At 36.2% G+C, this 13,827-nt stretch overlaps 1 protein-coding gene across 1 annotated transcript in view; it reads right to left on the bottom strand.

Moving 5' to 3' along the window:
• Positions 1 to 277: 277 nt before the first annotated feature.
• NSL1 (NSL1 component of MIS12 kinetochore complex) overlaps positions 278 to 13,827 on the bottom strand; it is a 35,335-nt gene continuing 21,785 nt past the window's right edge. Inside the window, exons 5-6 of the mRNA XM_049634171.1 lie at positions 3,621 to 3,688; positions 278 to 2,106 (exon numbers count right to left, since the gene is read on the bottom strand). Coding sequence (XP_049490128.1) covers positions 1,825 to 2,106; positions 3,621 to 3,688 — 350 coding nt within the window. The 3' untranslated portion in view covers positions 278 to 1,824. The remainder of the gene's footprint in view (positions 2,107 to 3,620; positions 3,689 to 13,827) is intronic.

Raw genomic sequence — 13,827 nt, 5'->3', positions numbered from 1 at the left:
GCCCCTCCCCACTCATGCAGTCTCTCTCTCTCTCAAAAGTAAGTAAATAGACATCTTAAAAAAAAAGGAAGGCATTTTCTTATATAATCATCAATGCAATTATCCAGGAAAATTAACAACTGTTTATAGGCTATTGAAGTCAAACACCTCATACAGAATTTTATGCCATAAAAAACTTAGCACTATATTAGAATAGCAATATTCTGTAGCCTCACAACAATTTAATTTTTTTTTTAATTTTTAATGTTTATTTTTGAGAGAGAGACAGAGACAGGGTGCCAGCAGGAGAAGGACAGGGAGAGAGGGAGACACAGAATCCAAAGCAGGCTCCAGGCTCTGAGCTGTCAGCACAGAGCCCAATATGGGGTTCGAACTCATGAACTGCGAAACCGTGACCTGAGCTGAAGTCGGACACTTAACCTGCTGAACCACCCAGGTGCTCCTGTAGCCTCATAACGACTTTAAAGTGAAATTCAGTATGTTGAGAAATGCAGGATGCTTATTTACCATTCAACTAAAGCTGAGCTCAAGATGCCTGAGATAAATAAAAAATACATAGTTTTAAGATTTCAGTTCTTTGTACATTATTTTAATAAAAAACGCACTGCTGTTACAAATATACAGATATCAAATTGTAACATTAAAATACAGAGTGAAATACAGTGGCTTTATAAATTTTCTTCAATGAGACAGGTTTTCTGTCACATTTAGACATTTATGATTAAGTCATAATAAACAAGGGAAGTACAGATTTTCCAACCTCATGATTAGTAAATTCCTCTGCAATGAATGAAGTCGTACAGTCATCAAAAGGAGAAAAGCTAGATGGCCCTGTCTGCATTGTGTTACTGTGACAAAGAGGTACAGTAAGAGCTATAAGAAACTGTAGTGAAATGTTAGAAGTATAGGCAACATAGCTTTCTCAGACTTCTACCAATAATTATATCCTTGATAAATAAGCATCCTTAAATGTAAAATAGTTCAGTATGACTACATCTGTTTTTGTTCCGCAATGACAATTTGTTAATGTATTAATGCGATATATATTTTTGAACTGCAATCATGTGGAAATAATGAAAAACCCTAAAAAGAAACTACTAGTCCTAAGTCAAATAATATTTAAAAGTTGAAAGGCCTGTGGAGAACAGAAGTGTGAACAAGAAATACTGGCTCCATGCCAATTTTTATTTCTAACAGAAAGTCTTATATAAATAAGTCTTCTTTGTCTTACAAAACAAAACAAAAACACAAAAATCCTAAAAATAACACCACAAATCCAAATTAGCTGAACTTGGAGTAACAAAGTCAAAGCCAGTCTTCTCATCTGCATATCAATGTGATAAGTCAAAACTGCATTGAAAAAAAACAAAAACAAAAACAAAACCCAAATGAATCTGCTCCTGGCTCCTAATCAGAACAGAGGATTACTTTTAGCATTTAAATAAAGATACCTATTACACTGCTCTTTTTTAGAGAAAGATGTACACCAGAAATCTAATAGAATGTTACTCGTGGTATTCCACAAAAGCTGTAAGGTAGCTGAGAGTTGATTACATTTAAGGACAGTAAAAGTTTGCACTCTTAATACCCACTGATCTCTTTGTGCCAATATTCAAAAAATATGCTTTTCATCACTAAAGACAAAATGATAAGGAAACACAATGATTACATTCTATGTCAGCATAGAGCTACTATATTTGTATAAAGGAATCACTAGTTAAAGAGTTATTTGTCTTTTTAAAGGAAGCCCTGTCTAGGCATTAGGCTGTAATCTAAATGTTGATAGTGCCGAATTTCAACTCCCAAGATAAACAAAAAGAGTTGTCAAGAGGTGTCAAGATTAATTCTCTTTGGCCGCAACGGATACCATTTTCTCTGGGGACAGTCTTTAGTTTGCCTTCTTTTCAGTACCACATCAGTGGCTTTCCTGGTAGAAGTCTCTGTTGGTGTGGTTTCTATTTGTGTAATAAAGCTCTCAGGTTTAACATCTGGTTGCTTGTAACAAGCGGAAAAGACTTCTTGGTGGACTCTCTGGAGCTGGATAATAGGCTGCATCTTTAAAACTTGGGAAAATCCATTTCCTTGTTCAATTAATGCAGGCAAGGACTTAAACAAACAACAGTAATACTTAACATTAATCTCAGTTTGAAACACAACCACAGAGAAACAGACACAACACTCGAGATTTTAATTCTTTAGGTCAAGGCTTTTCTAAGACCTAATTATTTGGGTCATGGATATTTGCTTTTACCTTAAAATACCAATTTTAAATGCTGAGAGATTTTAACCAAAAACTAAAACTAAAAAGATATATTCTATTCCTACAATGTCTGGTAATAAAATAAAACAAAACTTTGGCAACAGGAAGTTAACAGAATTTCAGGGCCAAGGATTTGATGTCTAAGATTCCATATTTTAGGATAGTAAGTATTTTGGAAATCCCGATCATCAAGACCAGGCAGGGATCAGTACATTTTTCCTGTAAAGGGCCTCACATCCCTGTCACAATTACTCAACTCTGCCATTGTAATGTAAAGAAGCCACAGACAATAAGTAAATGGATAGGCAGAGCTGTGACATGAAGTTTTATTTACAAAAACAAGTGCAGGCTGGGTTCTTGCCTGGCTCACTAGTTTGCTAACTCCTGATAAAGAACATGCAATGGGAGAAGCATGAGCACCAGAAAATCATGGAATCAATACAAACCACAAAAGAATGTCATAGAAAATTATCAGAACAAGGAAGATTCAGGAGTTTTTTAAAAATAATTTTCATATACTAGAAATCCAAATGTTTTCTTGTTTGCATAAAATAAATGTCGAGAAGATAAACAATTTTATTATAATACTAAGACTCCAAATTGAATACGCAGCATACATAATACAGTGATTAAGAGTATACTGGGGCTCCTGGGTGGCTGAGTTGGTTAAGCGTCTGACTCTTGATTTCAGCGCAGGTCATGATCTCACAGCTCATGAGACTGAGCCCCCACACAGGGCTCTGCACTGACAGGGAGGAGCCTTCTTGGGATTTTCTCTCTTCCTCTCTCTCCACCCCTCCCCAATGTGCACATACATGATCTCTCTCTCTCTCTGTCAAACTAAATAAATAAAACTTTAAAAAAAAAAAAAAAAAGAAGTAAAGGCTCGGGAGCCAAATATCCAGGGTGTAAATCCTGACTCATTTACTTGGGCAATCTAGAGCCTCTCTGAGCCGCAGTTTCTCAACTATAAAACACAGAAATTAGCAGTACCTATCTCATAGTGTTATTTTAAGGATTAAGTAAGATAATATATGTAAAGCAGTTAGATGGTGTCTGACCCATAAATGCTCACTACGTGTTAGGTGGTATTATTATCCAAAACCGTCTGATAGACTGCTAAATCTCAGAATTAAAAAATATAACCAATCTTCAAAGAAGTCAGATATATTGGCATATACTTCCTATTAAATGGTAGTTATTCTGAATGTTATTGTCACTTCATAAATTCATTAAAGATCTACTTAAAAGACTACTGAGAATTCCTGTTACAATAGACTAAAATACACATAGATGTTGAAAACAAACACCTAGCTACACATTTCATTCATTTTATAACTGTTTAGCATGTAGCTTTTACCTTCATGGCTTCACTGATCTCTTTAGCTATTGTTTCTCCTCTGCATTTCAAATTTTCCACACGAGAGGCTGCAAAGAAACCACCAAACAGTATTTTAGGTTCTTTATCTAATACCAAGTCATAAAAGATACACAGATGCTATTTGGACAAAAATCCGTTAAGACTACCCACCTTAGCTCAATCTTTCTTAGCATACTTTGTAATCTATTACAACAAGTGTCCCATTAAATTTATCTAGATAAATAAAAAGACTATGGAAGTGTTAGAACCGTAGAGTAAGACTAATAGGTATGATAGGCAACAAGAGTTCTATTAGGAGTAGTCCTAACACTATGTGCCCCTAATAGCCTAAGATATATGTGATCTACCACTGTATTTAACATCTTCAAGCACTATCATCCCATTTTAAAGTAAATATAGGCTAATATTTGATATTTATTACTCTGAATTTTATACACGTAAAACACATTTGAATTTGGAATAAACAATTACATTGTATTGAGGATACTAGATGGAATTTCTGGAAAAAAATCTGGAATAGATTGTCAATAATATTAATTTAAAATTTTTAATGTTTATTTTTTTAATTTTATTTATTTATTTTTTATTAATATCCAAGTTAGTTAGCATATAGTACAATAATGATTTCAGGAGTAGATTGCAGCGATTCATCCCCTATGAATAACACCAGTGCTTATACCAAAAAGTGTCTTCCTTAATGCTCCTTACTCATTTAGCCCATCCCCCCACCCACAACTCCTCCAGCAACCCTCAGTTTGTTCTCTGTATTTAAGAGACTCTTATGTTTTGTCCCTTTCCTTGTTTTTATATTATTTTTACTTCCCTTCCCTTCCCTTATGTTCATCTGTTCTTTCCTAATTCCTTGGTGCTTTACTGATTCCTAATACATTTTATTTTCTTCCAATCTTTGTTATAAATGTTCACGGCTACTTCATAACAGAACTGCATATGCAATGATATAAAAGGACAAAAATCCTACTAAACTCCAAGCAAAACTGGATAAGAAAAATCCTTCCATTTTGAAATTCTCTACAAATTAGTTTTTAGAAGAGTAGTTCTCACTGGAAATTACTTCAGATCTAAGCAAATATATAACCATGTTAGGAGAGCTACAACCTTACTGGCTTCAAGAAAGTGGCAGATAAGCCAAGCAAGAAAAATTTCTTTCATAGCTGCTATTTTCTTTTCTGACTTTCCTTAGGTGAAAAATGTAGACCACATTTAGGAAAAAGAAAAAAAAAAAGGAAACGAATAGCAAAAGCACCTGGAAGAAAGAGGGTACTCAAAGAAAGGCAAAGGCAAAGGTAACAGGATGGCCTCAGAAAAAGGGTTCTTAACCAGTTTTGCTACCAGAGATTTCTTTGTCACTTGGATGAAGCCTACAGACCCTTTCTAAGAATAGTTTTAAATGTGTTAGTTTTTTTAAGTGAGGTACAATTTACATACAGCAAAATGTAGATCTCAAGTTTAACATTCAGTCACCTTTGACATATGCAAACCATACATGGGGCACTTCCTTCACCCTACAAAGTTCCCTTGTGCCCCTTTCCCAACCAACCTTCTCTACAAGAAGCACCACTCATCTGGTTTCTGTCATTATTCATTGCTTTTGCTTACTCTAGAATTTTAGAGTGTTTTACAATAAAATTTAAAATACAACTATTGAAGCGTTGTGATAGGTAATACATGTGCTTCTTTATTAATGATTTAAATAAGATCAAGTGGCAGGTCTAATAATTACCATCATACGAAAATAATGAGCATCAACAATATTGTGAGGTATCTGCAATAACTAAAATTGAAAATATCTGTGGCTTTTAGTAGCAAAAAGTTACAGGTACTGCTAATTCTACCACCATGATCTACATTCAACACTGAAGGAAATGCTAAATTTCAGTATGAGGTTAGTAAAAATAACAATCTATTTTTTTCTATTCAAATTAATAATCTCCCTGTATTCTAAGGACCCTTGCCTTAGAATAATATGCTAATTTCAAGTCTTTTAAGATTTGGGGATATTTAGGGGATATATCCCCAAAGTACTTAGGCAATTATTAAATTTTCTTCTGAGCATGGCGTATCAGTGATCCATCCCTTGGGACTCTTGTGGCAGTCTGGCTTCTAGCCAGGCTCTCACTTATTCTCTCCCCCTCAAACTTGCATACCTGTATGGGAGTTGCTGAGTCTTCCAACATTTATTATGTATTTTCCATGGACTAGGCCCAGCACTGGGTACTCAGAGTAAGGAAAAAGGGTCTCTGCCCCTCAAGGAACTTACCGGTTAGAAAAGAAAGACACACAGAAACACACAGAAACAAGCCAGTTTTTGAAAAGGTTAAACTTGTCCTGCACAGCCTCACATTTCCATGATCCTGCCACAAATTCCACCCTCTACCTGAATGAGCATTCCCCTGAAACAGACTCCCACAGTCTCCTGAACAGTTCTAGTAGAATAACTGGCAAACTTCATTGCACTGATTTTTTTAGAATAGTTTCTCAACCCTATGAGACCCAACTTCCCCCTTTAGAACATATTTTGTAAAGTCCCCTTTACTATTCTAAAAAAAAAAAAGATAGTATTTCTGTACATATAAATAAAAATATAAAGGAAAAACAGATATAATGAAGTACTCAAATAATTGTACCTGTTATCCTGAGTAAATTTGGATTTAAGAAAATTTATATTAGAAGTCATTCTACATAGAAAACAAAAGATCATAAGCAGAAATAGAAAAATTAGTGTTTTGGGGTGCCTGGGTGGCTCAGTCGGTTGGGCGGCCAACTTCAGCTCAGGTCACGATCTCGCGGTCCGTGAGTTTGAGCCCCGCGTCGGGCTCTGTGCTGACAGCTCAGAGCCTGGAGCCTGCTTCCGATTCTGTGTCTCCCTCTCTCTCTACCCCTCCCCCGTTCATGCTCTGTCTCTCTCTGTCTCAAAAATAAATTAACGTTAAAAAAAAAATTTTTTTTTAAAGAAAAATTAGTGTTTTATAAGAAATAACAGTCTATATTACTTGAATATGATAAAAAAAAAAAAAGAGGAAATAATGGAGTATGGATAACCTACCAAGACAAAGTATAGGCTGTTGAAATGGTGAAAATTAGGAAGTGCAGTATTACTACAAATGAGATGGCCTTATTGAAAGTGTCATGTCAAAATAATTCACCATATTATAACATGGTAAGGTATAAGGGAATTAAATCCTACTTAGAAATTCCACCATAATTCAGACTACATTCAGTATATATATTTACTTAAAAAGACTTCAGTGATCATACTGTCAAAAGGTGATGAGGAACACAGGATAGACTGGGCCAAAACAAGAATATGAGAAACTATAGAGCAGATACGTGGTTGCTCTTTATGGATACATTCTGAGTAAGAATAAACAGGAGCAATCCAAAAATATAATCGGAATTTTAAATAGGTTTTTCATATTAAAATTTTTAATAGTCACATAATTTATCATTATACAAAAATATAGTTTTTAATATTTAGTGTGGCAATAATTGCAAGTATTTAAAAAATAATTTTTAATGTTTATTCTATTTTGAGAGAGAGAAAGACAAAGCGTGAGCGGGAGAGGGGCAGAGACAAAGGGAGACACAGAATCCAAAGCAGCCTTCAGACTCCGAGCTATCAGCAAAGAGCCCAATGTAGGGCTCAAACCCACGAACTATCAGGTCATGACCAGAGCTGAAGTCAGACGCTAAACTGATTGAGCAATCCAGGCGCCCCTATAATAGCAAGTATTTGAAAATCATTTCTATTAAAACAATGAGGGGCACCTGGGTGACTCAGTCAGTTAAGTTTGTGACTTCAGCTCAGGTCATGGTCCCCGGTTCTTGGGTTCGGGCCCCGCATTGGGTTCTGTGCTGAAAGCTCAGAGCCTGGAGCCTGATTCAGATTCTGTGTCTCCCTCTCTCTGCCCCTTCCTCATTGGTGCTCTCTCTCTCTCAAAATAAATAAATATTTTAAAACCTCTAATTAAAAAAAATGAGATTTCTACTTTTGTATGTTTCCATTAATTTAGTAACATTTGGTTCTAGTCCTATTTAAAAGCAGTCTCAAGTCTTCTATTACATATTTTCCATCAGCTTTGTTGCTTTTGTAATAACTACATACGGTACCAGAAACTTTTTCAATTAAAAATTTTGGAAATGCTCCTAAGTAATTGTCTTTGGAAAAAAGGGAGTATGAAAGTTGTTAACTGATAAAACATGGCTTTGGCTGCAAAGATCTGTTTGTTTCTTTTTAGTTCTGTTTTCCTTTACTGCACATGTTAACAAACAGAGAAAGAGTATCTGAAGAAATACGATGATGTAATGATGTAAGTCAGAATAGTGGTTACCTCTCATGGCTAGGGATTACTGACCAGAAAGGAAGATAAGAAAACTTTTTTGGGTACTGGAAGTGTTACATAGTACAGACTTCCCATAAAGTCAGGAAGCAGAATAAGTATGTATTAGTTTCAGATAATATACTATCTTTTTCTTTAAACTCAAATTACCTTTTCAGGTAAAATACTTCTAAATTTAAGACAATGGGTCCAATTGTTAATACGTGAAAACTACAATAAATAGACTATTTTCCTTGTTTTTAGACTTTTTGGCCACTTTCAATTGTGCTTATTGTATACATGAAAACATAATGGACACCTTATTTGAAAATATAAGTAACATACTGTTTAAAAATAAGTTTTTCCTGGGGCACCTGGGTGTTTCAGCTGGTTGAACGTCCCACTTTTGATTTCAGCTCAGGTCACGATCCTAGGGTCATTGGATTGAGCCCCATGTTGGGCTCTGTGCTAAGCATAAAGCCTGCTTAAGATTCTCTCTCTCTCTCTCTCTCTCTCTCTCTCTCTCTCTGTCTCTCTCCCTCTCTTTCTAAAACAAAAAAGTTTGTCCCATGTTTCCTAACTATACAGACACTCAGTATATCTAGATTGAGGAGGCAGCTACATGTATTTATGTGTATGTGTGTATATAGATTCATCAGCTGTGCACTGTATGTTATACCTCAACATACACACACACACACACACACACACACACACACACACACAATAATGAACAGAGTATTTTTTTACATTTACTCTTGAAACTCATCTTACTTTTATTTATAGGATATGGTAATTAATATTATTCTTCATTGTTACTGCATGATTTACAAAATAATCTATTACCCAAGGGATTCCTAATTTTCGTATAAACATGTGCCTCTTTGAAAAAAACTGTCTATAAGCCTACACTGATGGACACAATATCTGTTCTCCATCTGTAGCACAAGCAATGACAATGTAAAAGTCGCCAAGGGTAGTTTAAGTGTAAAATTGAGTTAGGTCAGAGACTTGGATAATTGTAAACAGATTTTCACACATGAATTTCTGGTGGAATAATCTGAAGTTGTGCTGGACATATAAGACATTTAGTATTCCTGGCTCCTGACTATAGAATGCCAGCTGTGCCCTCCCCATTACTGTGGTAACCAAAAACTTCCCCCACTTTTCAAAACTGCCTCTAGGGGGCAGTACCGCCACCAGTGAGAACCAGTGTTCTAACTTAATTTTTAGAACTTCCTTGGGAACATCATTCTCTTAACCTTGGACTCCCTAAGTGTTGAACACAATGCCTGACATGTAGAGCAGGTGCTCAGTACGTATGCTGGAACAAGACTATGATAAGAGTGCGCTGTGGAGGCAAAAGAGGGGTGAGGTCAATCCAACAGGAAAACTGAAAGGAAAGTAGAAGTTTCAGAGGTGCTCTAAGAGTTGCCTTAAAAAAGGACCTGGTGCTGGATGGCTGGGGTAAGTGGGAATAGGAGGTGGATGGTAGAGGATGTGCTACACCAAAACAAGGGAATAAATCAAGAAAGAAGAAAACACAGGAACCAGGAAACAGGATTCAAAACAGAAGTACAGGAAATTCCTAGGATGATGAGAAAGGGACAAATGGGACAAAAGTTTTGCAGCAGGCCTAGAGAGCAACGAGTCCTGCTTAGAATAGGAAGACAAAAGCCTCCCAGAGGAATATCTCCAAGAAAAAGGAAAAGGTTTTAAAATGGATTTGATGGATAACCTAAAGTGTTTACCACATTGAGAGGAATTTTATAGTTCTAGTGAAGTGTTTGGGAAAGAATTAGTGATAGACACAACAGCAAACAAACCAAACAGAAAAATAAAGCCATTATCATTCTGAAGGAGGATGGGAAGCTGTTCAAGAAAGAAATATACTCATAGTAATGATTACCTGACTCATACTGAAGAACACTTATATAGTCATAACAATATAAATACTAAATATTACTGATTTCTTGACAAAAGTGAGAGATTAAAAGTGAAGCTGATGACTGTAGATTATTCTTTGAGAAACTTGGCTATGAAAAGGAAATAGGAGCACAGAGAAGAGAAACCCAATGGCATAGTAACTGTCTACTTAATCCCAACAGCCCATTCCTGTAGCAGTGTGGGGTGGCATCCATTAACAATCAATCTTGTGTATTACCATTAGTAACCCTGTGAGGCAAGCAGGTTTCATCAGCCTCCTTTTATAGATAAGAAAACAGAGCTGTGAGAACTGAGAAATGATCTAGAATAGAATTAGAACCCACATTTCCTAGAATTCAAAGCACATGCTCTTTTATGTCCTATATGTAACTTTCCAAAATAACCATTTTGTCTGGAATTATACTATACTCATAAGAATATAACAAATGGTCAAAAATTAGTTCTAACATATTAAAAATCTCTTGAAATAAAAATAAATTATGTCTGGTAAAAACTAAAAATAGAACAATTCTAGAGTTAACTCTGCTTTAACTACTAACATTATAGTACCTTCTTTTTTTTTTAAGTGAATTAAATTCCTTTCACTGAAAACTAAGGAACATCAATAATTTTAGGAAAAAAACCAAGCACACAAAGATTTTAAAAAGCACTATAAGAGGGGAGAAAACAAACACACCATTAAAAATGATCACTAACATATGTGAATATGTTGCCTATAAACGCATCAAAATAGCATTTTCCAACATTAATATCTGCTTAGAAAATTTCAAAATATATAAAACTTTCACTCCCTCACTCAATATTTTTAAATCAATTTTTCACTTCTCACTAGTAAGAGCATGTATGGACCCCTGTTACACAAACATCTGACTTAAGAATATATCACATGCAGAGAGCTGGCACCTGCTATGTAGGAGACTGGGGATGGGCTTCCTCTAGAAGCATTCCCAATGGCCTTCTCTCCATAGCTTTCATGGGAACATCTTTGTGACACCACTTCCCTCTCACTGCAAAGGTGTTTAGGGATCCAAACCGTTCCCCCCAAATCTATTTAAACATCTGTAGTGGAACTAATGTACATCTGAAATGTGATTTTCCTAATATTTTTCAACATTAATGTGTAGTATTTCAGCTACATTGCAGGAAAAAAATGGTCTTTAAAGGGTAGCCTAGAAACTTACCCATTTATAAAAATACCACTTGCGAATTTTTTCAGGGGGAAAATGTATTTCAAATTCCAAAGCTCAGATTAAATAAGAACTTCTGAAACATAACCATTTGAAAGCGGGTTACTACCTGTAAATATTCTGGCAGTGGCTTAAGCAAGCCAGAATTATTAGGGAAGAAGAGGAACTATCTCTAAGTCTTCTACTTGTAGGGTCAGCAAAAGAACTGCAAGTATCAAGTCTACTATAGAGAAACTTAAAATAGCTCCTTGTCATCACTATATGTTTAGTGAAGGACAGGGGGAAGAAGGCAGTCTTTTCAATTAACATCAAAGAACTTAAAAAAAAAAAAAAAGACGATATAGAAGGAATTATTAGTTTTACTAATAGGATCACAAAAGGTTATAACTGACAAACGAAAACTCATAGGTAGACAACTAATCAGAGGATTGCTGCAAGGATATTAAAAAAAAAAGTTTGCTCTTAAAAATGTGGAAGTTAGGCACCCTTGAGGACATTGCCTTCCCTAGTCACTTGCCTTCTAAAACATAGGGAAATGAAAAAGTGGAAATGAAAGATTGGGTAATCAACCTAGTTTTGCTTTCAGGTCACTGCACTGACTAAACTGGGAAACATGAACATCTAAAAGCCTGCACAAATTCAGACATCCAGCAAAAAAGCATTAACTGAGGTCTTCCTTTCTGTTTTCAATGCATTTTATGTGCACAAATGAGCAAGCATGCATACCAAAGGATATCCCTTTCTAAAGGGATAACCAAAGGCATGAATGAGAACCATGAATTGAAAAGTAGCACCCCTGGTGAAAACGAAACAAAAAACTAGCAGTGATTTATGACGTTCTAGAAGATAACCCTTTGCTACAACTTGAACATAACTGTTGAACACACCTTCTGGGTAGCAGACACATATTCCTCTGTATCCACTCCCACCTGCTCCTCACCAGCAACTTTAGTACTGAAGAGATGTCTCTCTCTTAAGGTACCATATATTTTCACACTCCTAGCCTGTGTTTGCTGGCCTGGGCCAAGTCTCTAACATTCTCCTGTAATGTTCTTCCTCTCTATTCCCCCCACTCTAGCCATAGTGGTCTTTTATTCCATAAATACTCAAGATCAGTCTTGACTTAGGAACCTTGTTCTAGCTCTTCCCTGATTGAAAAGCTCTTCCTCTTGATTGTCATAAGACAAATTCCTTCTTGTTACTTCCTCAGAAAGTTTCTCAATGTAAACACATCACCCTCTCACTGATTACTTGTTTACTTTTATATTTATTTGTACTTTTCTTCTCCCACTTGAACATAAGCTCCATAGAGCAGGGACCTTGCTTGTGTTGCTCACCATTATCTCCTCCACAGTGAAAACAGTTCTGGCATATGGTAGACCTTCAATAAATATATTGAATACATGGATGAATAACAGTTGCTTAGTATTTATTGAGCATGGTGCTATACAATGGCCACGTAGAATGCAAACACAAAGTAAAAAAGCTCATGGAACTTTCACTTTTGTGAGACCATAAACAAGAAAATTCACAAATGTAAACAAGTGCTATTAAAGAAATAAACAAGTATTATGATGGAGTACTGGGAAAAGGCTATTGTCATTAGGGTGGTTAGGAAAGATCTCTCTGAGGAGGTACCATTTAAAAGCGTAAGAAAAGAAAAGAAGATGCCACCTTTAGAAGCACCAAGAAAAAGCATGTGTGAAAGTGAGGCACTTTCAAAGAACTGAAAGGTGGACCATAGGTCTACAGCAAAAAGGAAAGTGGGGGCCAGATCACATAAGGGAATGTTAAGAAGTTTGAAATGTATTTTATATATGTACATATATGTACACATATTTGATTTAAAAATTTTTTTTTTATATTTTATTTTATTTTTGAGAGAGAGACAGAGTGTGAGCAAGGGAGGGCAGAGTGATGGAGACAGAATCTGAAGTAGGCTCCAGGTTCCAAGCTGTCCAGCCTGACGTGAGGCTTGAACCCATATGAACATTAAGATCATGACCTGAGCCAAAGTTGGACGCTTACCCAATTGAACCACCCAGGCACCCCCATATATTTTTTTAATTGGAAGATTTTAGAATTTTCAGCAGAGGAATGAAAGCTCTGTGTTTTTAAGAGTAGACTTCTGGTCAAGTTGTTCTTGGACATTCACAAAACTCCCCAGCTTTGTCCAAAATATCATGGGATAAATACAGAAAATTAAAAAGACATATCCCAAAGCATATACAAAACAAACATTTCTATGAACCAAAAGAAGTAGAAGAGAAAAAGCTGTAAGTCAGGCCAAAGTTTCAGACCCATCAGTAGGCAGACAGTAGGTAGGCAGTAGGTAACTAGGAATTTGCTTCCTGTAACATAAAAGGGGCCCAAAGTGCTCCAGAGAAGCAGGAAATGGGAAGAGTCAACTTTGCAGTATGAAACCACAGGTTGAGATACTGAGTTTTCCTACCCTGAAAAAGACCTGCCATTAACCACAGTCAGGAGCGGAGGCATACATTAGAAGTGATGGGAGGCAGATAATATTTCAAAGCCTGGGCCTGGACCAAGCTGCCTGCTGACTTAGTGACTAGATTCAGTATCTCCTAAAGTACACTGGAACAGGGGCCCCATGCTGCCAATGCAAGATCGGCTCTTGCCTGAGACTGTTCAGGAGCAGATGAAAGGCAACCACACAACTACCAGACAGGAAGGGGGGCGGGGGGGGGGGGGGGG

Source organism: Panthera uncia, chromosome F1 (genome assembly GCF_023721935.1).
Source record: "Panthera uncia isolate 11264 chromosome F1, Puncia_PCG_1.0, whole genome shotgun sequence".
NCBI classification, from domain to species: Eukaryota; Metazoa; Chordata; class Mammalia; order Carnivora; family Felidae; genus Panthera; species Panthera uncia.
The sequence above is the reverse complement of the archived record's forward strand: the minus strand, read 5'-3'. Positions and strand labels throughout refer to the sequence as shown.